This window comes from Pollicipes pollicipes, unplaced genomic scaffold, assembly GCF_011947565.3.
Source record: "Pollicipes pollicipes isolate AB1234 unplaced genomic scaffold, Ppol_2.1 Scaffold_3447;HRSCAF=4054_pilon_pilon_pilon, whole genome shotgun sequence".
NCBI classification, from domain to species: domain Eukaryota; kingdom Metazoa; phylum Arthropoda; class Thecostraca; order Pollicipedomorpha; family Pollicipedidae; genus Pollicipes; species Pollicipes pollicipes.
The window spans coordinates 11,850,788-11,876,851 of NW_023596297.1; the positions used below are offsets into that span (position 1 = coordinate 11,850,788).

Genomic DNA, 26,064 nt, shown 5'->3' on the forward strand with positions numbered 1-26,064 from the left:
AGAAACACACCATTTAAATGTACGGAAAAGTACGAAACGTACTGTGAGCTTTATGCAATAATGACCAAAAATGTATGAACTTTTCACCTTTTTCGTAGCCTAAGCTACCTTTTAGGATACGTTTTTCATAACGGGTCGGTCGAAAGTCGTTGTTGCTTGTTTGCTGATTAACAAGTAAGTTATAGAGACTATCAAAGAGGTGGGCAAATGCGTGATACTGAATCAAGTCATCACAGGTAGGTACTTACAAACCTTATGTTCACAAATAAGCTTTGTTAAACAACATAATTACAATAAATTAGGCTTAAAAGGAACGATAAATATAGAGCCATCACGTGCGCGCCCTCAATCACTTATAAACGACAAATCGCAAGGCCGCACATTCCCAGTTTGACGTAGTAGTTCGACCACCATTTAATCATGGAAATGAAACAGAATCGATTCACTTGTTTCGGGCCCTACTCATGTACCTGCTACTACCATTGGAACAGTGTTCATGGCTTATTTAAGCCAAGCTTTCCTTGCAATAGTCATATTTCAGGTGGGACAAACGGGAGCTTTTGTGTGCTATTTCCCCCCCCCCCCCCCCGAGTGCCCATTTTGCCCCAACCATTCTGCCCCATGGACGCCAACAACACAACATGATTCGACACGCAACGAAAATTGGCCCGAAAAATTCACAATTGCTCACAAGGAATCTGCATGCATACACCACCAAAGCGCAGCAACTTTGAATTCACGATTCATTATACTCGTACAATAAACAGCGTTCAAATCACCATAAAAACAATAACAAAAAAGGGAAAGCCAAAACTCACATCCTCCTCCAACCACGGCCGCCGACAGAAAGGCCTGGTGCACGTCATTTCCGTCCCGTCAGAGAGGCTTTAGCTTAAGCCATTGATTTCCGATGACGCGACCTCTAACAGCCGAAATCGCGGGGTGCCCGTTTTACCAGGGTGCATCATTTTGCCCCGCTTTCCCCTACCTCCGATCACTAGTTGGATCATCAGGGCATCAATTCTCGTGAGGTCCCACCCCTGAGCATAGCCCCTTCTCTGCATATCCTGCGGAATGCCACGTCTTGCAACCATCGCGTCGCAGGGTTGGGTTCAACGCTTGATGCGATTACGAGTCCGTGTAAACATGCGTCATTAAGCCAAAATACCTGGGCAGCTAACATGTGGGATTCCAATCATATCATTCTCGATGCATCACGTTAATTGAGGCAGCGCTAAATCGACTGAGCACAATTTAGTTTCTAAGTAGCAGGCCTCCGATGGAAATGGACCTTAACACAGATCAACGCACACCTTGGGAACGCGTCATGAAGTCACGTACGTTCGTGCATTGAACACTGAAAAACCAACTTTCAGTAGGTCCAATTTGATCCAGCCATGTCAGTCACTCATTCTTGCAAGGCTTTCAGCAAGAGGGAGAACCCAGTGTAGACGAGGACCTAACACGCACCTCCATAAAATGAGGTCGAAGAATCGCTACAGGTGCACTATATGTATTGCGCGATATTCCAGCGAGGATATAATCAAACACATCATGTGAATGAACACTTACAATATAATCTTACAACCACAAAGTATACGGACCGTGCACTAAATGAATTAGTAACTAAAAAAGATAGAGGTTTGAGCCACCTGAAGAGCTACCAAACAGCAGCCTGCCACATTGCACGAAGGTTAGTATGCAAGTATCTTAGATTGTTTAGAGCAAACAACACAATCTCAACACACTCCAATACGGCCAAAGCCCTCAAACATTGGCTCAGAAATTCGTTCTCCAACTCTCCTGCTATGCGTTACAATGTAGGTCGACTGAAAGGTGTCACATCCAGGGACCAATAACTGAGAGACTTTAAGGTCTCTGAACAAAGTGACGCCGCGGACCGGTTCCCGGTTCTGACAGCGTTGAAACAAAATGATCTAAAAGCGCATTGCGACCACATATTTTAACGTTACGTTGTCGGGCGTCGATGATGTCGGGCACACATTTTCAAGCCGTTCATGGTACGCCATACGTCACACCTCCCTGAGGGAAGAGCTAGATACCCCCCACAGAAAGTTAACAACACAAAAAGCACCACTAACGGAAATCACCAAACCATAGCTGACTTTTGCAACACTACGTACAACTGCCTGCCACGGCTGGGCCACAGCTTACTGGGAACGAGGCGACAGAGAGCATTCATACGAGCTGCAAATACGCGACGTTAACACGGGCAGAGCACCGCTCCCTTCCGCAACGGCGGCTGCGGCGGAGGTCAGCCGGTCGGACAGTCGCACATGGACTTCGACGTGCCCGGCACTCGGAACCCGTGACCAGCCGCCACCTCTACAGTATACGTAAACGTCACCGCAGTTCGCCACGCGCGCACCACGGTACTACGGGTCTACCCGTGACGTCACGGTGGTCAGGCCGACCGAGCCTGTGACGTGGCGCAGTATCGGCCGCTTGTGACTGATACGGCCACCAGCACAAACAAGTACGGTCGTGGTTCTCACCACTGCTCATGACGCGTGTCCAAAATTCGGCTCCCACGGGCTAGAACATTTTTTCGTCTCCCGCATTTACGCCACAGACATACATTCCGAGGAATGGCGAGGTATTTCGACAAGATGTCATAAGCAAGATGCCGGCTGTCGTTTTTGGGCTTGAACTTCAACTACGCAAAACACTGTTTGGTTAGGAGACAGTGCACCGTTTTGGGGGTAGATAAGACGCATCGCAGCCGTGACATGTCGCTTTGTACGATATTGGAATAATTAAAAACAAATCCCTTCAGCTTTGGACAAAATCATGCAGCGCTCATGTTTTAGCAATGCATCCACACATAATTCATTCCATGCTATCAGAATTGGACTGCACGCTGAAATGCAGAATGTATCGGATGAACATACTAGTTAATATGTGCGGTAGACCTTTTTACACATAACATCACCGGACTGCCGATCATAAAAAAACACTACCGACGACTGCTCGCAAATATCTTGCCAGTTCATCGCATGACGGATACACAACATGGACCTAGCTTCATCACAAAAAAAAGTGTGAACGAAGGCCGCTGCGGCGGCCGGTCGGGTGACGTCAGAGGGCAGCACGAACCTTGCCGGGCGCTGCAGCTAGCTTAACTTGCGCTACCAAATCCTGCCGTTTACCTGGAATTTTCGCGATCTGACGGTAGGGGTCAAGCCTCACACAAGCACTGCTTAACGTGAACTCTAATCCCAGTTGTCCATCCATTCGAAAGATTTGGATCAACCTCCCACCCCCCCCCCCAAAAAAAAAACGATGCACGCTTTTAGTTCCACTCGTATGAGCATTCGCACCGCAAGCGACGAACCCATATCAAGACAAATTCTAGATGGCAGACCTACGGAGAAAAACGTGAGGCACAATCCACTATCTCCTGCCGTGCGTTTGCATGAAACAAGGCATGAGCGCTTTCATGCATGACGCCGCTTGTTTGAACTAGATGATAGTCTACTTATTTCTTTAGCGGCAGCCCAACATCGCTGTTCACGCCTCGTCACACAAAACCGCCCAATACGAGCACCATTTCGCCATCACGCCAATCCAATGAGAGCCGCGGCCCACGAGCGCCTCCGCCGCGGAAGATAACAAGCAGAGCGTCTGGGGACACGGGCCTGGGCCGACCCGACCCGACACGGCCCGGCCCGGCCCGGCCCGGTCGCTACGGTATGTCGGTGTTGTCGATAGTGTTCTGCCGGGAAGGAGGCTGGACGTCGGCCGCCGCGCAGCGCTTCTTGAACATGCCGGACACGTAGACGGCCTGTGGGCGGGGGAGGGCGGTCAGCTCTGGAGGCCAGGGACGGTCAGCCGTTTGCTCGTGCCGCGTCGGGGCGGCGCCGGACCACCGGCGGGGTGAGCGGCGGCGGGCGGCAGCTGGTGAGCGGCGGCGGGCGGCAACTGGTGAGCGGCGGCGGGCGGCAACTGGTAAGCGGCGGCGGGCGGCAACTGGTGAGCGGCGGCGGGCGGCAGCTGGTGAGCGGCGGCGGGCGGCAACTGGTGAGCGGCGGCGGGCGGAGCCAGATCGCAGTGTCACATAAAAACGGAGATCATCTCCACAGTCACGCAAAACATTTATCACGTTTCCTATTGTCAACATGATGATTTGCAATGTTTTTTTAAAGATAACTATTGATGTACGTAGTTGGGGACGCGCATTCGTCGTGAAAACCTTCGTAATTCAGGATGTTGACGCAATAAAAAAGGCTGGACAAGCTGGAGGGAGTACATCGAGATAACCTGGGTACAAACCTACAACCAGAAAACCCAATTAATGGGAAACGACATGGGTGAAGTCTGCTGGCTCACGTGCGCCAGACAACTTGTGACTATTTGCGCTGCGGCTTGGTGTTCTAGGGGTGTGGAATACGATCGTCGCTTTCGCGCCCGCACACGGTAACACTACTGCTTTTAATTTGAAAATTTCATGTCCGCACCTCATACTTTAAAACATCGAACAAGCTGAGCGGTCTTGAGCTTCCTCGTTTGCCGGGCCACGGACACGCCGACAACGCCGTTACACCGCGATTCCGGAGGGGCATCCTCCGCACTGCCCCACCCCGCCCTCAGCGCAACCGAACGGGCGGTCGCCTCGCCGGCGGCACGTACCACGACCACGGCGACGACGGTGCCGAGCACGGCGCCGCCCAGCACGTCGGTCGGGTGGTGCTTGTAGTCGGAGACGCGGCTGAGCGCCGTGTACCAGCACAGCATCACGCAGATGAACTGCAGGAACGGCCGCAGCAGCTTGGTGGCGCGCCACGTGAGGCGCGCCTGCAGGTACAGCTGCAGGAACGGGGGCGACGTCAGTGAGACAGGTGCCTGCCGCCCCGCGCAAGCATTTCGTCAGCTGCGCTGCAACGGGCCAGTGCGTGAAACGACGCCGTCTGTGCTCAGCAACGCTGCGCGTTTTTCGGACGTTGGTCTTTTGGCACACCAGATCTCTCCTATACGCACGCTGGCGGTGCCCGTGCGGCACCGGGAGGAGGGGGGGGGGGGGGGGGGACAGGGGACGCCGAACACTGGCTGCTGCTGATCAGTGTGCCGGTGCGGTCACGCGGAGTCTGCATACGTGACCGGAAACCGGCACCTGATGCAGGGCCAGATCACCTATCATGCGCCGGATGCGAGCTCGACAAACATTGCTGGTCAACTCATGCCTCCGCTTGAGCGGCGGACACCATGGTCTCCACACACCCGTTCTCGCTCCATATAGTGTGTGTCCTTTCGCGGGGGCGCAGCACCTCGGTCAACTGTCCTTGCGTCCTCGGTCAACTGTCCTTGCGAGAGTGGTTGCAAGCGCGTGTTGATTGCAGTTTTGAACAAAAAATCAAACGCTCGAATGTTTTTAGAACAGAATGCTCGGAACTAGAGCAGCACCCGATGCTATATGAGTAAATGAACACAAGATGAAATCACTCATCTTCTAGCCAGGCATGGAACAAGAACTTTTCAGAACCGAGCGTCACGTCCGTGACATGTGGAGCATGATGAGCAGGGACGTGGCGCGCATGTCACCGGCCGACTTACACCCCTGACGGTACGTACGGTTGCCGTACGTACCGTCGAGAGAGGGTGCCGTTAGTCAGCACGAGACGTGTGTGGGACACAGTACACCAGCACGAGACGTGTGTGGTACAGTGCACCAGCACGACAGACGTGTGTGGCACAGTGCACCAGCACGACAGGCGTGTGTGGCACAGTGCACCAGCACGACAGACGTGTGTGGGACACAGTACACCAGCACGACAGACGTATGTGGGACACAACACGCCAGCACGCCAGAGGCGTATGTGGTGCATGCCACATCATCACAAGTGTGCGGTACACAGCGCGACAGTACGACGGGACCCCCGCCCCCCCGCCCTCCTCGGCAGGCACAGTTGCAACCCAGTACGATGTCAGTGCAAGGCCACGGTTGCGTTCATCAGCACGTTGGGCCGCGGGGAAAACAGCTGGCTTTCCGTCCCGGATGCTGACTGCAGGCAGCCTTACCCATGTCAGCAATGCTATGTCCACGCCCGCGTAGCCAACGGGAGACTGAGAACAAAGGAACAGGGACCAGGAATACGTTGCAGGAGGTCTGGGAACATCGTTTATTATCCTGCTGGCATTGTCAAGTTTACTGACAATGCCGGCGGGATGCCCTCCCAATGGGACTTGCCATGGAACACCGAGCCTTAGTCGCGTCGACCAGCCCAGCCCCCGATAGAGGCGCCGAACTGAAACGTGTCGGGGATGACGTGCCACCAGGCCGTTCAACGGCACCGGGGAAGCGGCCGACCCCCAGATCCCGCGGACGCCACACACGACGGGAGCGACGCGACCGGGAGCGTCCCGCCGCCGCCGCCGCCGCCGCCATACTACTCACCGCCAGGTACACCATGGTGTAGAACGAGAACGAAGCGTGGCCGGACGGGAACGAAAGCCTGCAACAAGCGCATGAGTCAGGCCCAGCCGAGCCGTCCAGCCTGTGACGGCTCGGGGGAGAACAGATCCAACCCAGGGACACCACCTGCCGTACCGGTCAAAGCCCCCCTCCCCCCCTCCCCGATCAACGTAGCAAGCAAGCCTCATAGCCGGATTCGTCTCAGGTTGGACACTTCAGGTCGGGCGGCGTCGGGTTGCAACGTCAGAGGTCACCCACCGTCAGGGACAGCGCCCGTCTCCGCCCCGGAGACTGACCCCGGCCCGACGGCCACGGCTGGGACGCCGCCACCCACATTCCCTTCCGTCAGGGACAGCGCCCGTCTCCGCCCCGGAGACTGACCCCGGCCCGACGGCCACGGCTGGGACGCCGCCACCCACATTCCCTTCCGTCAGGGACAGCGCCCGTCTCCGCCCCGGAGACTGACCCCGGCCCGACGGCCACGGCTGGGACGCCGCCACCCACATTCCCTTCCGTCAGGGACAGCGCCCGTCTCCGCCCCGGAGACTGACCCCGGCCCGACGGCCACGGCTGGGACGCCTCCACCCACCTTGCCTCCCTGATCGCCTTCACGTTGTCTCCCAAACACTCGAAGTCCTCTATGAACGCGTGTCCCGAACAGTTGATCTTGTTGAAGTCCGGCTGGCAGACGGTGATGAAGTGCGGGCGCAGCCGCCCGATCGTGTACTTCCCTGAGGTCAGACGGGTCGGGGTCAGGTGTCGAACGGGTCAGGGGCAGGTGTCAGACGCGCCAGACGGGTCAGAGGCAGGCGTCAGACGCGTCCGATGGGTCAGGGACAGGTGTCAGGTGCGTCAGACGGGTCAGGGACAGGTGTCAGGTGCGTCAGACGGGTCAGGGACAGGTGTCAGGTGCGTCAGACGGGTCACACGCAGGCGTCAGACGGGTCGGGTTCACGTGTCAGACGCGTCAGACGGACCAGGGGCAAGTGTCAGACGCGTCAGACGGATCGGGGGCAGGTGTCAGACGCGGCAGACTGGTCACAGGCAGGTGTAAGACGCGTCAGATGGGTCAGGAGCAGGTGTCAAACGCGTCAGACGGATCAGGGGCAGGTGCCAGACGCGTCAGACGGGTCAGGGGCAGGTGTCAGACGCGTCAGACGGATCGGCCGCGGGGCCGGACAGCGGTGTCAGCAGTAGCGGACCCATCGCTAGCGACCCACCTGACGAGCGGAAAACAGATCGAGGCAGATCAAGAACCTGTTGGGCATGCACCACTAGACACGTGCTGGAGAGACTGAGGATAAGACATGCACAACGCGGGATATGATTCACTAAACAAAATCAGGCTTCAAACGTATGCGACTGGAAGGATGTTCATTAGCTGAAGACGATGATAAATGGGGGTTTTAATGCACGCTAACGCACGCAATGTTCCTATGCACGCAACGTCGTTATCAGGCTCATACACCGTTGCCTGAAAGGCAATACCGATGCAAACACTCGGTATCTACCAAATGCGACGCTTAGCAACAACAAATGTAACCAGATCGCATGACTAGGCACAACAGCATAGACGCGCTACAGACAGTATTTCTTAACAAACAACGGTCACCACTTAAAACAACAACTGAGGTCGCGCGGGCCGTGCAAGTCCAGAGCACTTCGATAGCTCCGTCCAACTGGCGAGCACCAATGCTCTCCCGTCCAGCATTCGACCTCGGGTCATGCCAGCGCCGTCTGACGGCGGCGCCAGTGGCGCGGCGGCAGCACGCTGACCACCTGGGGGCGCTGCCCGACGGCGTCGGGTCAGCAGCACGGCGCCAGCTCGACGCGGCCGGCGCAGGGCAGCCGCTCGCTCCCGCGGCCCCGGCTAGCGCGGCGCCGGGTCACGGGCGCGGCGTCGGCAGCTCCCAGCCCCGTCACGGCCAGCCGCTGCCCGCGGGACCCGTCACCGTGCCGCCACTAGCCGGCGGGTGCCACCGGCGGCAGCGCTCGACTGTGGCCTCACCGATGTCTGTCGCCAGCTGGGAGCAGGCGGCGCCGAACGCGAACACGCCCACCATCGAGTAGATGGCCCAGAACCAGGGGTGCACGTGCAGGCAGCACACCTGCATGGTCTTCTGGCGGTGGCAGTGCTTGCAATGGAAGTACTCAACGATAGACATCTGCGCGCACACGGGCGTCCCAGTGAGCCGAGACATGTGACGGCGAAGCAAGCGGAACCGCTTGACATACAGCAACAAATTAACTCGGAGGTTTGCGGAGAGATTGCAGCAAGGCATTTAGAGCACGAATGGAATCATTGTTCGGGCCTTCATGTGGTGCGTTGGTATGTGCACAAAGTTCTCGCCGGTTTGTTCTCCACCCGTCGTCAGGTGTTATTAGTCCTGAGAAGGTCTGAATGGCGTTTGATTTTCGGCTATGCCTGCGCCACCATCTAAAATTTCTCCTTGGAATTGCTGCGCTTTGAAACAAAGTATCTGATGGTGAGCCAGCACTCTATCAAACTGAGCCGAGCCCTTCCCGGTTATCTAAGTTGGTAGAGCGCTGGAATCACGACCAGGCGACCCCGGTTCGAGTCCCGGCAATTCCAAGGCAGGGATTCGAAAAATGACCGAACATGGCTGACAACCGAACACCACGTAATCCTGAGGTCTCAGTAATACCAGGAGACGGTCAGAGAGTTAATCCTGAGGTCTCAGTAATACCGGGAGACGGTCAGAGAGTTAGTCCTGAGGTCTCAGTAATACCGGGAGACGGTCAGCGAGTTAGTCCTGAGGTCTCAGTAATACCGGGAGACGGTCAGAGAGTTAGTCCTGAGGTCTCAGAAATACCGGGAGACGGTCAGAGAATTAACTCGGCCAACCGTTGTGTACAAAGCACCACACCAGGCAATAACGACAGCCCGAAAAATGATCTCATTCGTAGTGCAAAACACCATAAAAACAATGTATTTTCAAAAGCCACAACGGTGACCTGAGGTTACAAGAACGTCGCCTGCTAACCATAAACCGTAACTGCAACAATGACAAAGCTTTAGACACTTCACCCACTTGAAAACACATCACACGATAAACCGTACCGACAAACCGTAAGAAAAGCTCGATAACACAAAAGCAGTCCAGCAGCGCACACGGAGAAAGACAAAGTGAGCCACAATGCGCGCAGCGGGAATCCAAGGCTTACACGCAGATACAGACGGCATGCACCGACTGACCGGTTGCACGCGGCCGAGACAGGGTCATGCGAAGACAGAGAGGCGAAGTCGGCACATAGTCAGCTATCACCCGGGGGAGGGGGATGAAAGGGCAGGGGGAGGGAGCGTCACGAGCCACCGCGCCCACGTCCTAGTCCCGACGGGCCGCAACCGCCCGCGAGGATGGACCCCGCGACCCGCTGTCGGCGATTGAGCTCGTCTGATCCGAGCCACGGTTCGCTGCGCGATCTCTGCGGCCACGGCCCGGGCAGGGAGCCGACGACAGCCGCGCCCCAGCCAGACGCCGCGGAGCGGCACAGTGGCGCCGGCTCTGTGAGGCCGACGGACGCGGCACTGTCCGGCCAGATCGGGAGTACAGGGGAGCCGCCTGCCGGTGGCTCCTCAGAGGACGGGGGCCACCCTCAGCCCGGTCTGGTGACGGAACGCTCCGACGTACACCAGTGCGTGCTGGTCCGCCCCGGTCCGCAGCGAACTGCCGAGCCGATCCGATCAGAGCCGGTCAGAATCAGTCCGCTGTTCCAGTCCGCTGTTTTGGCCCGACCGGTCCGCCGTTCCGGTCCGGACTGGCCGACATGATTAGCCAGCGTGCCGGTCGCCCACGCCGCCGCCGCCGCTATCAGTGAGTTAACACTCGGAGCGTCACGCTCACGCGCGGGGGCGCGTGGACATGTCCGGCGCCGGGCGGCTTCCATTGTTCGGCTGGCGTTCGTGACTCAATTCAAAGGCTGGAACACAGCCGCAACGACCGCCGCGACCCAGTGCCCGTACCAACCATTCCCATAGCCGTCATTTATCGCACCAAAAGCACAATACGTTCGGAACCCAGGTACGTCCCCCGGCGATTTGAATCCATTTGTCAAAATGGAACTGCCATGACACCAGTTTGCTCTATCTGAATGTTCTTGATTCTCTTCAGACCCGTGACGTGCTGCTCGTCTACCACTTACAAAAAACAGCAATGGAACGAATACAAACAACGTCAAACAAACGTATTGCCTCTGGCCCTTATAAAACAGCGGGCCCTTATACTATTCCTCACAGTCCAGGTTCAAGACAAGCAGAGCTCACCCCTACGGAAAACACAAAAGGAAGAGCCCCTTTCATGGGCTGAGCTAATCAGATCGATTTTTAACCTAGCATCGACCTGGCTTCAGAGCAGCGCATCAATGATCGGAGGAGAGGAGGTGGGGGGGGGGGGGGGGAGGAGGGCAAATTTGGCACCCCTCCCCTCTGCTTATCTCAAGAACGGTCGAGCCGAATTCAAAAATTCAAATGGCTAACGATAGGAACGTGGCGCATGGTCTCGGACCACACCACAAGAGAGGCTTTCGCCGTCTGGTCACGACGCCGCCGCGGCCGGCCGGAGCCCCGCCGTCCCCTGCCGTGGGTCCGAGCCCACATCGGCGCTGCCAACACACGCCACTACGCATTTCAAGTCAGAACTTAGTCACTGTTACAGACAGCCGCTTGGAACTTTGTAAGTATTCTTCATTGTGCACGGTGTTTCAGGTACTTTATAAGTTGGATCAAACATCGACAATTTGCAACATACTTTCATCACTATCTTTGCTATTCGACATGCAAATATTTCAATGTGGAACATTGAAACAATACGACAACGCAGGTGAATAATGAAATAATTCTAGCCTAGCTTAGCCTCATAGTTGCCATTTTGGCGCAAGGCATAAAACTTAAAGATTGATAGCAAGTGAAATCTGTGCACGAATACCTCAACGCGCTTCTGAAGCATCACAAACCTTCGACGGGGGAGATTTGACAATCCCCTCGGTCAATGACGGGTTTAACTGCATAAGATGGCCGTGCGACAATTAGTGCAACGATATCACCCCGATGTTAACAAGCTGTACAGTGATGGTATGCTAACTTAGTTGGTAAAACCGAGTTAATATGAGACAAAAATCAAGGTTCCGCCTATATTGTCAATGTGGTCAACATAAACATATCATTAGCAGTATTCCTAAACGCGCCAGTTACGTTTAAGGCCGCACATATGGCTGAGGTTCGAAAACGGCTTTTTCTTCAGCAAAAACGCTTCGCGGTAACTAACAACCGTCAACTTAAAGTAATAATGGCCATGGCTGTGTATGGATCAGCGAACGCTGCTTCATACCGACCAGGAACATTCCCGCTAAGCCCAGCCGCTAAATGAGCCGGCCGCCCACCTCTGGACGCCACCGTCTTTCCCGGAGAGGGTGTGACGTTTACCCCAGCCGGCTAGGCGGCCGTGCTCCTAACCCAGGGCAGCCCGGCCCGGACACAGGAAATCCAGCCCATCGCCCACACGGCCCTATGCTGTCAATCCCCCTCCCCTCCCCAACCGCGGCAGCCACAGCCCGCGGGAGAGAGTGGGCGGACCGGCACGGCGTGGCACTCTGGCGCACAGCGCGGCCGCCGCACCTGTGGCCGATCGGCGTCACTCGGCGCCGCCCGAGGCTGACGTGCGGACCTGGGGCCGGCCCGAGCCGGACCGCGCCGGACAGGACCGGACTCTGAACCGGTCAGACCAGACCCCGCCGGACAGGACCGGACTCTGAGCCGGTCAGGTCAGGTCCAACCGGACAGGACCGGACTCTGAGCCGGTCAGACCAGACCCCGCCGGACAGGACCGGACTCTGAGCCGGTCAGGTCAGACCCCGCCGGACAGGACCGGACTCTGAGCCGGTCAGACCAGACCCTGCCGGACAGGACTGGACTCTGAGCCGGTCAGACCAGGCCCCGCCGGACAGGACCAGACCCAGCCGGGTAAGACCGGCCCTCACCAGATACGACCGGACCCCACCAGACAGGACCGGACCCTGACGGACGGGACCGAACCCACCAGACAGGGGCGTGAGCGCACAGCTGGTGGTCGGCTCATACACATGCAGCGCAGCAAACTGGGTCAAAACGGCGGACCGGCTGTGGGAGGCGCGGCGGCGGGTGTGCGGTGGCACAAAAACCTGCGGAGAATTGGAGCGATCTCTCGAAAGTTGGGCTAGCCTCCCCGGAAATACCTGACGCGGTGTTCACCTGCTAGCTCAGGCAATAGTATGAGTCAGATTAAAAAAGAGTCAGAAGAGTCTCCGAGCCCCAGTTGTGGAGTATGGGCATGAGGCACGTCCACGAATTTCTTGAACATAAACCTGGGTCCCGGATCCAAGGACATTGAAGCAAGGTCCGAGTCCCGAGACACGAGTTCTGAGATGATGGCAATCGCCTTAGCCCGAGTCCAGAGTTGTCATGAGTCCGGTCCCATCACGCCACACGTCCGAGTGCGGACGCGCTCAGACCCGCGCCTGGTCAGGAAGTGACTCAGCGCGTATCTTGTATCAATATCTCGCGCGACCCGAGCACACAGCGCCGTCGACGGCGTGGCGCGCGGGCGTGCCGCCGGCCGACGCGGCACGGGTACGCCGCGCCGGCGGTCATGTGTCATGTCATTGGGGATTTCACGACATACTCAGCTGCTAAGGCTACATGGCCATATGGCCCCACCTGCCTCTCACCCTGACAGGAAGGGCTGGCACCGCGGGGAATCGAACCCCGTACCTCTGGTTTCCCCGCGCGCCGCCGGTCAGCCGGACCGAACGCCCGGGGGAGCGCCGCCGAGGCGGAGGGTCTCGCCGCAGCCGAGCTTACCGGATGGCGACTAACCCACGCCAGCCTGGTCGGTCAGCGGCGGCGACGCACTCAAGTCGGGCAGCGGCTGCGTCATGTTCTGTCGCTCAGGCCATTTCCTAAATACTAATGAGAGGCTTTTCCTACGTCATCCATGTCGTATTGGAAGCGGGCCCAATCTCGGCTAAAATAATGCAGGTACGGCGCATCAACGATCGCTGCCCGCGCATGCTCCGGGACGACTCAAAATGTTCCTAGCTATGTCATCGATCCAACCCCATTATGTCCTTCGCTTGAGGAACCTGATGACCACCCATAAATGCACTATACTAAACGACAAAAAAGTTGGAAGGAAGCTGGTGTCTTCCGACTGGGGAGTTTCAAAGGCTCCAGGCTGGGTAAGCACATGAAGGTGACATCTTGGTGGGACGTCATTTTGGGGATTGACGCATTTTTGGTATTCGAGAATCGTCTGTATTGTGAATATTTTAAATCAAGTTAGGACCTCGCTTGGTGATGACCGCCCGCTGAGGACGCACATACACAACAAGTCCTCAGCCGATCAGCAAGAAACTCTTATTCCTAAGCTGTTCAGGCGGCATGGACAGGGGGCGAGGGGCACCGATGAGACAAGCCCCGTTTCTCCCATCGCAGTGATCGCAACACCAGTCAATGGTGTAAGGGAAAACTACCACCAGCGCGCTCCGTGCGCGTGTATCCGGGGTGTCTCCCGCCCCCCCCCCCCCCCCCCCGGTGGGCCAGACCGATCCAAGCGACCTGGCCACGGCCCTCTCCGCCACAAAGGAAGAGCTACAAAGAAGCTAATGCGGTTGCCCGTGCCAATGATATGTCGGCTTTCAAAAGCTCTAGAGGTCTATAGAAAAAAATACAACGTGCCACAGGCTGCGATCGAAATGAAATGCGAAAGAGCACGAACGCACAGCGGGGTTGTTGCGGGATCTTTAGGTTTATAACGCAAGACCATAACAAGCCCACCACGAAGCAAAATGACAAAGGGCGCACATCACTGAAGGATACTAGTATGAACGAAAGACAATCGGAGCTGGGGTCGAGGAACCGGGAAAACGGAGAGGGATGGGCGCCACGAGAGCGCCTCACTCACCATGATCACCGACAGCGTAACAGCCACGATATAGCATGCCACAGTGGACACCGTGTCCGCTTTGTACGGGTGCCTAATCGACTCGTCGTCACAGAAAAAGCCGCGCTGGAACGGCTCGACGGCATAGTAGAAGACCAGGAGGGGGGCGGCCACTGCAACGGAGAGCAGAGGCGGTGGCGGCGGCTGGCTCCGGCTGGCTCAGGCTGGCGGGCGGGCCGGCGGGCGGACGGGCGGGCGGTCTGCCTCGCGTCCAGCGCCCCGACCCGCCGCTGGCGGCGGCGCGCCGACGGCCACCTGACCACCGCAGGACTCAGGGCGCCGGCTTGAGTTTGCTAGCGGACACGCAGGCAGGTTTTGGGTTTACCGAGCTGAGCATGCCACCTCGGGATGTTAAACACCGTGCTCACAAGCCGCTAATGCCGTGGCGTGCTCCGCGCAAGCAGCAAGCTGAGCATGTACTGCATATATATATATATATATATATATATATGTATATATAAATAAATAAATAAATATATATATAAATAAATAAATATATATATATATATAATCATATACTAATGGTGCAATTTTCTAGACTGCGGATATGGCTGCGAAAATAAATTGCGTTTTGTAATGTTGTGGTTGCTTGTGTCTCTTTCTTGTTTCGTGTGTGAATCAAAATCGACAATTCTTATCCAACACGTACTTTCCAAATTGAAAAACACGTTATTCGCTAACTGGCATGTTTCTGCATTAAACGGAAAGACGGAACGTTCCTTTCGAAAGCATCCAAACATAAATTTCCAGCACGGACCGTGCCGAGCACTGCCGCACGTTACGCTTTCGCCACCAAATTCTGCCGCTGACATGGAATTGCGCGATTGGCTGGTGGGGGTCAGGCCTCACACAACAAGCAATGCATAGCGTGAGCTCCGATCCCAAAAAAATCGATCCATTCAAAAGTTTCGGATTAAACCTTCTAAAAACTATATTGCAAAAAAGCAATACCCTAACACAGAATACAGTCCTTCCATTGGATTCCTCGCCCCCAAAGGCCGGTCACAAGGTTTCATACCGTACGTCCGCCAGTCTTAACACTGAACGGACACGTGCATTGACAAGGGAATACGTTTCGCCCGCGAACCGCACATCGCTTGCCAGTGCACCTTCGTCAAATCAGTGAGAGATTCCCCCCATGCTCTCAGACAGGGGCTAACGAAACTAACGACAGCTCTACGACTTCCGGACAGCCCCCTTCCCTGGCAACGTGCCAGCAAATCAGCGGACGGCCCGCGTCGTGGCCGTGGGACCACGAACTCGTGTATTTACACAGCAGAAGGCCAGCGGGTGGTCGGCGGGATGAGGGCGGGTTGGCCGGTGGCAGAGTGCGGGGAGCTGCTGATCAGTACAACGACGGGAGGATGGTGCTCAGGGCGGCGGCCCTACAATACCATCCCCTGGCGTTGTACCCATACAACGTCAGGAGGATAGCACAGTACACAAACCCTACGGTATGCTTCGCGCCCCAACCTTCACAACCTGGCTTGTCACAGTACCAATAGTTCATACCCAGCTGTACTTCAAAAATAATAACGCCTGCAAGTTCCTGGTTGCCTCTACTCAATGCCGTTAGCCTTAATCGGATCCTAAAATGCAACTCAAGATGAACCAGCCACTTGGTGGCCCGACTATTTGTGCGTCATGGGGGCTTTACGACGCACTCAGCTGCTGAGGCTATATGGCGTCGCCTGCCTCTCACCCTGGCGGGGAGGGCGGGCACCGCGGGGAATCGAACCCCATACCTCTGGTTTCCCAGACGCGCAGCGGTTAACGCAGACGCGTTAATCACTACACTACCGGCATTCTATGTGCAGACTGACTATGTCATGACACTGAGTGCTAAAACCGACGCAGGTATGAAACACTGACGCCTGTCACATGAATGCCGTTCAGGGGTGCGAGTCAACAGGAACTTTGAACCCGTCTGCAAGGCGTTATTACGGGGGGGGGGGGGGGGTAACACTACTGATAAGAAAAGCGTGGCGTAGCCCGATCGACCGAACGTGTTGTTAGTAACATCAAAAAGGATAATCATGCGTCGTGATAAGTCATCATGACGTCGAATCAAGAATAGAATTACGCACATTTAGGCAGATACGAGGGTCTCCAAGTAGATATCACATTTCACGGTGCCTATAGTCGTGTCTAACGATGCCGGTTTCGCTGTTGGAAGTCCAGGTTCGATTTCCAGCACGTGCCCCACCTCTGGGAGCTACCATAGCCGCGGTAGCTGCAGGCGCTCCATAAAAGGGTGCGGGGCAACTTTTAGTACGTCGGACCAGCACCTTATTGGAATTATTTCCAGACTCGTGCTGCACATTTCTGGGAAATGGGAATAGCCGAATCCATATTGCAGGGCATTGCTTTCAGTCGGTGCCTCCATCCCAGTTCCCCCGCGGCGTGTTGGAGCCGGTGCGACACACGCAACGGCATACCACTATGCGCAGACGGCTGGGTCTGGCTCCCTCAAATGTCTGACGAGCTAGACTGCAGAATCCTCTCCGTTTATCCATGCCACGCATCCTGTCTGGACCCAACCAGGCCGCCCAGCCACTTCTCACATGTCTCTCGGCTTCCATTTTCGCCCCTTCCCAAGGCCAAGTTAATAGCCAACACGACATGCGCATGCACCGCTGGCGCAACAAACACATGTACACATCAATGCCCTGCACTGACAGCGGCATTTGACACAGTCATGCAAGAGAGCGCGGGATCAAGCATTGCATGACCCCATCTCTGGCGATAGACCACCGGACGTGGGTTCGAGGCCGGCCAGGTCGCTCTGGCGTCTCGGCAGTGGCAGCAGCGGCGGCGGCGGCGAGGTGCGACGCCGACCTTCGGTCACCGCCACCCGTTACGAGCGCTTGCCACGCGCGCCGCCGCAGCACAGCCGACCGGCCGGGGACAACTCAGACCAGCGCGACCGGCAGCTGGAGAGCACGCCGGGGACGCTCGGGGGAGGGGGTCTGATCTGCGCCCGTCACGATCCTCAGCCCGGACCTGCTCATGTCGCCCCACCCGCACCGAGCGAGGTCTGTATATCAGTGGGCGGTCTGGGCGCCCACCGGGGCCCACAGCTCGAACGAAGGTCTCAAGGAGCTCGAACCAGGTCTGGTAGAGCGGCAGGCTTCAGCGGATCGTGGGGCGCCCGCCTAAGATCACAACTCAAACGCCAGCGAGCTCCATCCATCCCAACGGTCCAAACCCGAACGTCCGGCTCAGGAGCTCCAACGGCTGGATCAGAAATACGTCCCGCGGCCATCGGGATCGGCCACTCGACAGCTGCCTCGGGATTTCCAGGTGACGTCAGCAGAGCGCTGGTGCTTCCAGCGCCCCTCCCCGGCGACGTTCACGAAGGGGCGGGGGTTGGGGTGGGGGGCATGCACTCACCACTCCAATGTTCAGCGCAAAACCGAGAGAGTAGAGCACGGTCGAGGAGACCGTACCGTGTCGGTACGGGTGCCGAATTGTCTCATCGTCACAGAAGAAGCCCCGTTCGTACGGCCGGCCGGCAAGGTAAAAGGCTAGGACAGAGAAGCCCACTGAAAAACAGAGGACGCCGCCCGTCATGTCCCGGACGATGCTCTGAACACGACCATGGCGCCTCCCGGAACAAACGCCTCAGGCTGGGCTTTACACAGTGTCAAAGACGGTAGGCCGATGTGGCCAGGTACTCGAGGTCAGCCCGACCAGCAGCGCCAGCGGTCTGGTGCAGGCCCGCAGGCGAGCCCGCAAGGCATGCTTCCGTGCAGACCAGACCGCATAACTCCCCAAATACCCCAACAGAGCTCCAGATGGCCTTCCCCGTGCCCCCTACCCTCGCCCTCCCTCTGATATAAAATCCACTGGAAGCTATTATAGCGAAGGTCAGTCTCGGTAATGTATGAACCAAAACCACGATCACGTGGCAAGGTGACGCAAGCATAAAGGAGGCCAGACGGCAAACTTCGCAAATTTCGAAGCAAAACTATTTTCATTTTTTGATTACATCTCGCACTGAAGCGTTTCAAAGGCTTTTGAAAATCGATCACGATATCACTTTGCTACTTATCGTTTTTCCTATTTTCACTCTATGTAGTTTAGTAAGTGAACGATTTCCCAGTTTTACGCCACATGCACATGGATGGCAGCAATGCATTACCACTTTCCGCCAGACTGCATTCCTTGCGTAGCCCTTTGTTCACATGCCCTCCACACATCCCGGCCACGGCTCGAGCCAGTGCGGGTGACCCGATCGTCGCGCCCATGCCACACTCATCCCGGGGCGTCGGCGCCATGTCCTGGCCTTGACGCTGAGCGCCGCCCCGCCGGCAACGGGGGGGGGGGGGGGGGGGCGCCCCAGGCAGGATGACTTGATGTGTCCGGCACGACCCCCGGCCGCCGTGGACGCACGGACAGCCCCGAAAACCCCGACCAGACGCGACGCCGCGGACACGCCCCTCCGACGGAGACCGTCGCACGTGCGCTGGGCTCGCCACACGGCCGCCCAAACTGAGCCGCCCTGTCGCGCAACAGCTCGCTCCAGCCGGATGTTGACCGGCGCCGCGGGCCCGTCAGTCAGCCGACGTCAGTTACGGAAGGCAGCAAGCACCCGTATCGCCTGAATGTACCCTGAAGGACGGCAATGTCCACCGTGTTTCGATTGAAAAAAAGAGTGTAACCAAGCACACATCCCAACAGTTTTCGAGGAGATGAAAGCACTGCCAAGACATGTTTGTGTTAGTGTGTGAGCACAAAGATGCAAGAAGCACTGGTGCATGCCGAGTTGCTCATTTCAATACTGGGTTCAAGCTGTTATGTACACGTCTGCTTTAACACTGTCGGCTGTAACTTACCAAGATTATGGGAAGAATAGCCCCCACTACGTACAACGACGCATCTGTCACCGTATCTTTTTCGTGAAAGGGATAATTAATCGAAGCATCATTGCAAAAGAATCCCGCCTTTGGAAGAGGTGCTTTGCTGCATAGTCCGATGGCACCGAATACTGGAAACGAAACAGCACGCATGACACCAAAGCAGAACACGGCGAACAAAACAAAACGAGACGAGACGAGACGAGGAGAACGCGCCAAACGAAACAGCATCGTGCCAAAACCAGGGTGTTAAAGAAGGCTGGCAGCGGTTGGAACACAGCCTGGAGAAACGCAAACCAAGACCGAGAGGGGACATGCGGCGAGGATAGCGCGGTGTAGGATGACTGTCTCTTCCATTGCTATTGCCCGAGTGATTGCACAAATAGCCCAGAAGGACTTCAAGTTCTCTTACTTCTTGACATGGTTCTTTTATGAGAAAGGCTCAACTGACTGAACACGCAAAACTGCGGAAAATTTCGTGCCAAAGACGCGAGCCACACCCCAGCAAGAGCTCAAATATCAAGTGATCATGACTATGACCACCTTGGTCTTGGTCAGTGTCCCATGGTCTCACGGCGCTTCACGCGTATTGCTCGGAGTGGCAGTGTAACGCATACAAAAAACTATTAGTGTTGAACCTCTATGTGCATTGTGCGCCCAACTGTTGGATGTACACCGTCCTTCTTCCTTAAACAGGAACAGGAACAGGAACTACACGCATATGTGAAACGCGACGCAAAACGGTCTAGGAGAGGAGCAGTTCGGGGAGGGGTCAGTCGGATTCGTTTTGCCTTATCTGCAGAGACTAAAATATATAGCGTTGCTATTGTGTCACGTTACCAGCTCCATGTTAAGCTTTTGCAACATCACCGCATGTTTCAGCATAGCAAAACGATACGGTTTGGCAGCTGCGCCATGACATCTAAGGGCATTCAACACCCTAGTTCTGGGGAGCATACGCGTCCATCATTGGGGCACTGATTTAGACTTAATCGTGAACATACTCAGCTACATTTCCCAAAAACACGAAGATATCAAACGAGCTGGTTGTTTTACATCGCTGCAGATATTACGTGGAAAGCACGCTTAAACTATATTGCGACCAGCAGAACGCGTAATAAACTTCTTTTTTTAAGAAAAAAACACCCCTGAATTTCTGGTGCAGGACCTCGTTCATTCCCGCGGACTTTATGTTCACCTTTTTTATTAGCACAAATATCTGCTTACGTTCCATTTGAGTTCTCAGCTAACAGACGGTGGCTGAAACACAGGCGTCCGATGGAATCTGCTTAGGAGGAAGAAGCGGTGGGCGACCACCCCTGTCAAGGACCCAAACAATGTAAGCATTGAGCTCCTTTTCACCGGACATCGGGCAGAGATGCAGCAATGAGAACGGTGACATAAGCTCAATCGTTTTCAGCGCCGTAAGAACATTTTTTTGTCGAGTCCGATGACATCCACCGACCGAACAAATGCACATCGCGCAGAAACATTATTTGCCCACTGTGTTATTTTATGGAGGCTTATTAATTAAACTTTATAAGTGGTGAGGTCATTTATTTGATGGATTCGTTTCTACAAACATATGTTGAATTTCGACAAAAATGACTACCGTCGATGGCAAACGAATATAGCACAGATTTCCATCTCTGGGTGGCATTTGAATCCTTGAAAAACGTGCAACAGCCACATTTCAGAGCACTCAAACAATTACATTGTCAAACAATTTATAAAAAAACAACTCTGGATGCATGACCGATTATTAATATTAAGCTTTCACGAATAGTCTGAGAGATTTTAGCCTCCCGGACCCGTTTCTACACCTGTGGCGCGCAAAATACGGGCCATCATGCATTTTGCCAACCCATCCTAGCTGTCTACAGCCACGCACACGATAAACACGAATGCCCACCATATGCTGTCTCAAATGGGTCCGTCCAGATATAACGTAAGGGCCGCACCAACACTTTCAAAATAGCTCTCAAATCGCACTAAAACCAAGTCAGAGCATGCGCTGGTTACTATAGAGGTGTGGCAGGGTCAGCAGGACACGGAACAACCAGGCTACTCCAGCTAGCTAAAACGAGCACGTGCTGAAAGAGGTCAGTTAGGACATCGACATCGCCGGATTGACATACAAGTGCGGCGTACACAGTGAGCCTTCTAGATGTCTCATCTCATGCGGTGCACTAACATCACGACAGGACTCCCAGAGCGACGCGACAGAGGCTGCGTAGTCGGGACAGGCACTAACAGCACGACAGGACTACCCGAGCGATGCAACAGACGTTGCGCAGTCGGGACAGGCATAACAGCACGACAGGACTCCCAGAGCGACGCGACAGAGGCTGCGCAGTCGGGACAGGCACTAACAGCACGACAGGACTCCCAGAGCGACGCGACAGAGGCTGCGTAGTCGGGTCAGGCACTAACAGCACGACAGGACTACCCGAGCGACGCGACAGAGGCTGCGCAGTCGAGACAGGCACTAACAGCACGACAGGACTCCCACAGGGGTGCGACAAAAGCTGCACAGTCGGGCCAGACGTTCTGCGATGGCCCGACACAGAGCTCATGCTGGGGCACCTCGACATGTCGGTTAGAGCCGTGTCGTTTGGGATTCAAAATTTTGAACGCATTTTTCAGGCACTTGTCCACAGGGAGCACGTTCAATGATCAATAGAAGTATTAGTCTCGAGATAACCAGCGTCACAAAAATGTAACATACCATCCCATCATGTTTTCGCTGTCCAATGCCACGATGCGACGAAACAACAAGTGTTCTGCCCAAAACGCCAGGATGCTGGTGAGTTTTTCGAAGTTGGGGGTCTTGTGGCGGTAATCTCAGCTTGGTCAAAAGTCTCAGTTCCTTTGATCCGTGTCGTTATTGTAGCAAACGTCACGGCAATTTCGTCCACGGTACATTTTGGTGAATGGCGGCTCATGTGCTTTTATTTGGGTTCGACTAAGCGCATCCTGCTAATATGGTGTAATGCTTCACAGTGTCCATACTAACAACAAAACGGAGTAAAATGGGAAGAAAAGTGGCATCCACTAGCTGTAACGATGCGCTGTGACGAGCTGAAATAATAACAGTACACTGCAATGGGTGTGCTCTTTTCTCCGATCTTTGACGAGATCGCAGGATCGCGTCTGTCGGACACGGACGACCGACCGCACCGAGCCTGCCCACTGTACAGGAGGGACACGACCGGGTACCGCGGGCATGGCTCTCGACCGACACAGGGAGTGTGCCGGTCACGCCTCGGTCCGACTCAGCACGCGCGCCGGAACGGCGCTGGTGACGCGCACATGACACGGCCGTGCAGGCGGTCAGTGGGCCACCCACCGCACGTCCGTGATCGTTCAGCCCCCCCCCCCCCCCTCCCCCTCCCATCCCCTCCCTCGGGCGGCGGCCGATCACGTTCGTGGCGTACTCTGCGTCGGGCTGGCACCGCGAGGCTGGCGGCCAGACGGTGGGGGATAGCGCCATTCGATATATCGAGCGGACGCCTCGAGTCCGCGTCATCCCAAGGGCGCCTGCATTGCAGCTGTCCGCGCCACGCGGCAGCGGTCGTCGGTTCCGAAGCTCAGCGTAGGCCTTCGCCATTGAGCACCGCGAATCACATAACCACACAACCAGAATGTAAATAATCTGTCAGACGATGACGAGACGCACGACAGCAAAAAGCACGTCCTCCGATTTCAACATGTTCTTATGACGGCATGCCCACACGAAGGGATACTACAAAATGTAATGTCCCGCAATATGGTTGACAGGATGGCCCACCTCGGCATGCGGGACTCCCATCCGTGACCGGCATCCACTGGTAATTATCCGTTCAAGTCCGTTCTAATCCCACACGAGATCATGCTCACTAGTTCCGAGAGATCCCTTTACATAAGTTTATAACCGCATGATGCTCTTTGCACTTAGTTTCCACTTAACAATGAACACTCCATACGAAACACCTCCCTTATTTATATATTTCGCTGCTTGGGATCACGGCCACTGGCATTCAATGCTCAAAATTACGCTTACAACAAAGCTAACTGTGCTCAATTTGTAACATTAAACCGACATACCATACCAAGCTCATTCGGGGTCCCACGAACCACCAGAGTTGGCCGTTCTATGACTCATGAAGGTTTTTGCAGTTGGCAAGAATCGAAGGACCGTCGACGTTTCTATTACTGGATTACTCTAGCCTCTAGCCAACGCTAAGCGAGGTCCTTCTGGACCACCCGTGACCGTCTCGGTCTCTCTCCCGATGATCATGAACGGCCCTAACTGGCTGGGAACATCGACCTTTCGACCTTCTCGTGCTAAGAGCTCATCTCACCGCATCTCATCAGCCCTGCGAGTCTTTCTCGGCACCGCAGACCGTCTCACCCCTACCACCGATCATCTCCGAAGATGGTTTCTCGTTGCAAGCCTACTGATATCCACATCGGGACTTGTTCGTGTTCGTGTTCCCACCCCGTGTTCGTGACCTCTCGGTCATCTTGTAATCTATGATTCATTCGGGCTTCATGGTCCGAATGGATCTGGTTTCCTTCACACCACATCGGGCGTTTCTCGATCTCGACTTCCTCCAGTCACTAGTATCAACTTAGAGCTTTACACAGCATGCTCCGAGCCTTCTGGCTGCTTTGCTGTTTGTTGATTGCTTCAGGAACCACCTGAGCATTTCTGTCACTGATTGCATCAGATGACCATTGATCTTGGCACCATGGCCAAAAATTAAATCTGTCATCTGCAATGCTCTGTAACATCCCCCAGTTACAGTGGATCAAGAATTTCTGCCCACTGATCATGTGTGACTGTCCATGCCTGCGTAGTTTGCATGGCCCTGTTTGTTGCTGTTTGGGCCACACCACATTGCAATCAGGACCAGTTTCCAGACAGATGACACCAGCCACTTCCCAATTCATGCAACTGTTTATGTTGGGCAGCACTGAGATCCACCAGTGATTTGTATGTGGTGCACTCACCTACACAGTGTCATGTTTTGTGCCTTACATCTGCACCTGTCCTGGTTGAGATCTGACATCACCCATTGAAAACACAGAAACAACAAAATGGTGGATCTATGGATTGCACACACACATACACCAGCTGCACACCTGTGCACTTTTGCCAGCAACAGCCCCCCCCCCCCCTCCCATTTCCCCATCCACCAAATGGTGTTTGCCTTGTGCTGCTCTGGTATCCAAGTCATATCTGTGTCCAGTTCAGACCATGTTGCACAGCCTGGTCAGAACCAACACATGGTACAATTTCAATCTAAATCAACTAATCGAGACTTTATTAATCTGCATTGTAGTGGCGCAATGAGATCACGTGTGGTACAAATGTTTGAATGCAAATAACTCTTAACTTATACATCACAACTTTAAAAGAACCACACTTCCTGGCACTTAAGACCTCACAAATCTGTGATCAGTGGTGAGTGTAACTTGTGATGAGAAGCCATATTTGAGCATTTTCTCAATGTTTGGGCATTAACTAATGCAACCTATGATCTTGCTCATGATGATCAACACATCAATGCCAAACCCACATGATGCAACTCATAATATAGACTAAATACGGTTTGTGTTGCTCTTCCTATGGCACTACTGACACTTAATAGCTCACATCAATACAGGACTCACATTATGCAATCCATAACACAACCAGAATAAGTAAACTGAAAACAGCTGGCTTCTACCTCTAGACAACAAATGGCATGACATGTCTTCAAAACTTGGCACAGCTTCTTCACAAGTATATGCATGGTCACAACACAATCAGGACAACCCTGACATAGTGTCTAAGTAAACCTTATAACACTGTGCAAACTGAAGATATTAATCTGCTATCTTATCTCAAGTACTTACCTATGAGCAGACATGCAACATCAAAAGTGATGCGCCATGCCCATTCCTTATTGCTCTTTGGCATGTCTTCTGCTAGGGCTAGTCTTGATGGACTGTCTTGGACTCTTGGTTCAAGAGCACCTGGTTACTGAACCTGAAAATACATACAAGCAAATTTTCAATTCAAACTGCTAAAAAAACATGCCATTGCACAGTCAGTGAAACCATGGTCTAAGTGCTATTTGTATTTCAAGGTTTGATTGACCTCATTGACCTTGCATATTTAAAGCTATAACTTACTAATGTTAAAAGCCCCTGCAGTTCTAGGCACTTATTCTTATCTTGCAACTGAACTCTTTGATAAGATGCAATGCAGGCACCAAAATAAACTGGGCCTTAGTCAACTGCCATATAAATTGGCCAGCATAAGCAATTATGATGCCATATTCATGAGGAAATAAAGCATGAATTTAAACAAACTCTCTCTGGTGAAAGGGTTTCAACAGCAGGGAACACATCCCAATTTATTCCTATTTAGTCACATCCCATAGCAGATGTAAATGTCTAACATGCCTGAACTGAATGTCAACATGAGATGAACTACAACAGGGTTGACCCTGTTGTGGTTGTAGTTCACCACGGAGTTCACATCATGACCCTTTAACCCGATAGGTGTCAAGACAGGTTTTACTTCCCTTTCAGATGGGCGCGGGCGGCAAACACATTGCACCGATTCAATACACAGAGTCTAGAGGCAACCACGAATAATGCCCACGTTCCTTTACCTGGTCACCAGATGATGCTGAAAACTCCTGCTGCGACCACTCGCTCAACGCAGGCAAATAAATGGACCGAGGCCAACAATCCCTGGCACATGAAGCGGGAATCGGGACCCCGCCGAACCCAGCCCACAATC

General features: G+C 54.5%; 1 protein-coding gene across 4 annotated transcripts; it reads right to left on the reverse strand.

Annotated features, from left to right (window-relative positions):
• Window positions 1-3,297: 3,297 nt before the first annotated feature.
• On the reverse strand, window positions 3,298-26,064 carry LOC119091459 (phospholipid phosphatase 3). 4 transcript variants are annotated; one of them, XM_037214257.1, is made up of 8 exons: window positions 25,934-26,064; window positions 25,170-25,302; window positions 14,389-14,540; window positions 8,439-8,595; window positions 7,020-7,161; window positions 6,413-6,470; window positions 4,651-4,827; window positions 3,298-3,805 (listed from the first exon to the last, which is right to left on the reverse strand). In XM_037214257.1, exons 2-8 carry the CDS (start codon window positions 25,231-25,233, stop codon window positions 3,707-3,709), a joined length of 849 nt encoding a protein of 282 aa, XP_037070152.1. In that variant the 5' UTR covers window positions 25,234-25,302; window positions 25,934-26,064; the 3' UTR covers window positions 3,298-3,706. The 4 variants fall into 4 exon arrangements, with proteins under 4 accessions (XP_037070152.1, XP_037070154.1, XP_037070153.1 ...); XM_037214259.1 differs by lacking the exon at window positions 14,389-14,540 and adding an exon at window positions 17,821-17,972; XM_037214258.1 differs by lacking the exon at window positions 14,389-14,540 and adding an exon at window positions 19,266-19,417.

Bases quoted from the DNA above. Each gene is read 5' to 3' on its own strand.
- LOC119091459 (XM_037214257.1), bottom strand. From the start codon at position 25,233: ATGCCAAAGAGCAATAAGGAATGGGCATGGCGCATCACTTTTGATGTT. The intron at 7,162-8,438 runs GTGAGGCCACAG...GTCTGACCTCAG, and splicing joins CCAGCTGGCGACAGACATCG to GGAAGTACACGATCGGGCGG. The intron at 6,471-7,019 runs GTGGGTGGAGGC...CGCTTGTTGCAG, and splicing joins AAGGCGATCAGGGAGGCAAG to GCTTTCGTTCCCGTCCGGCC.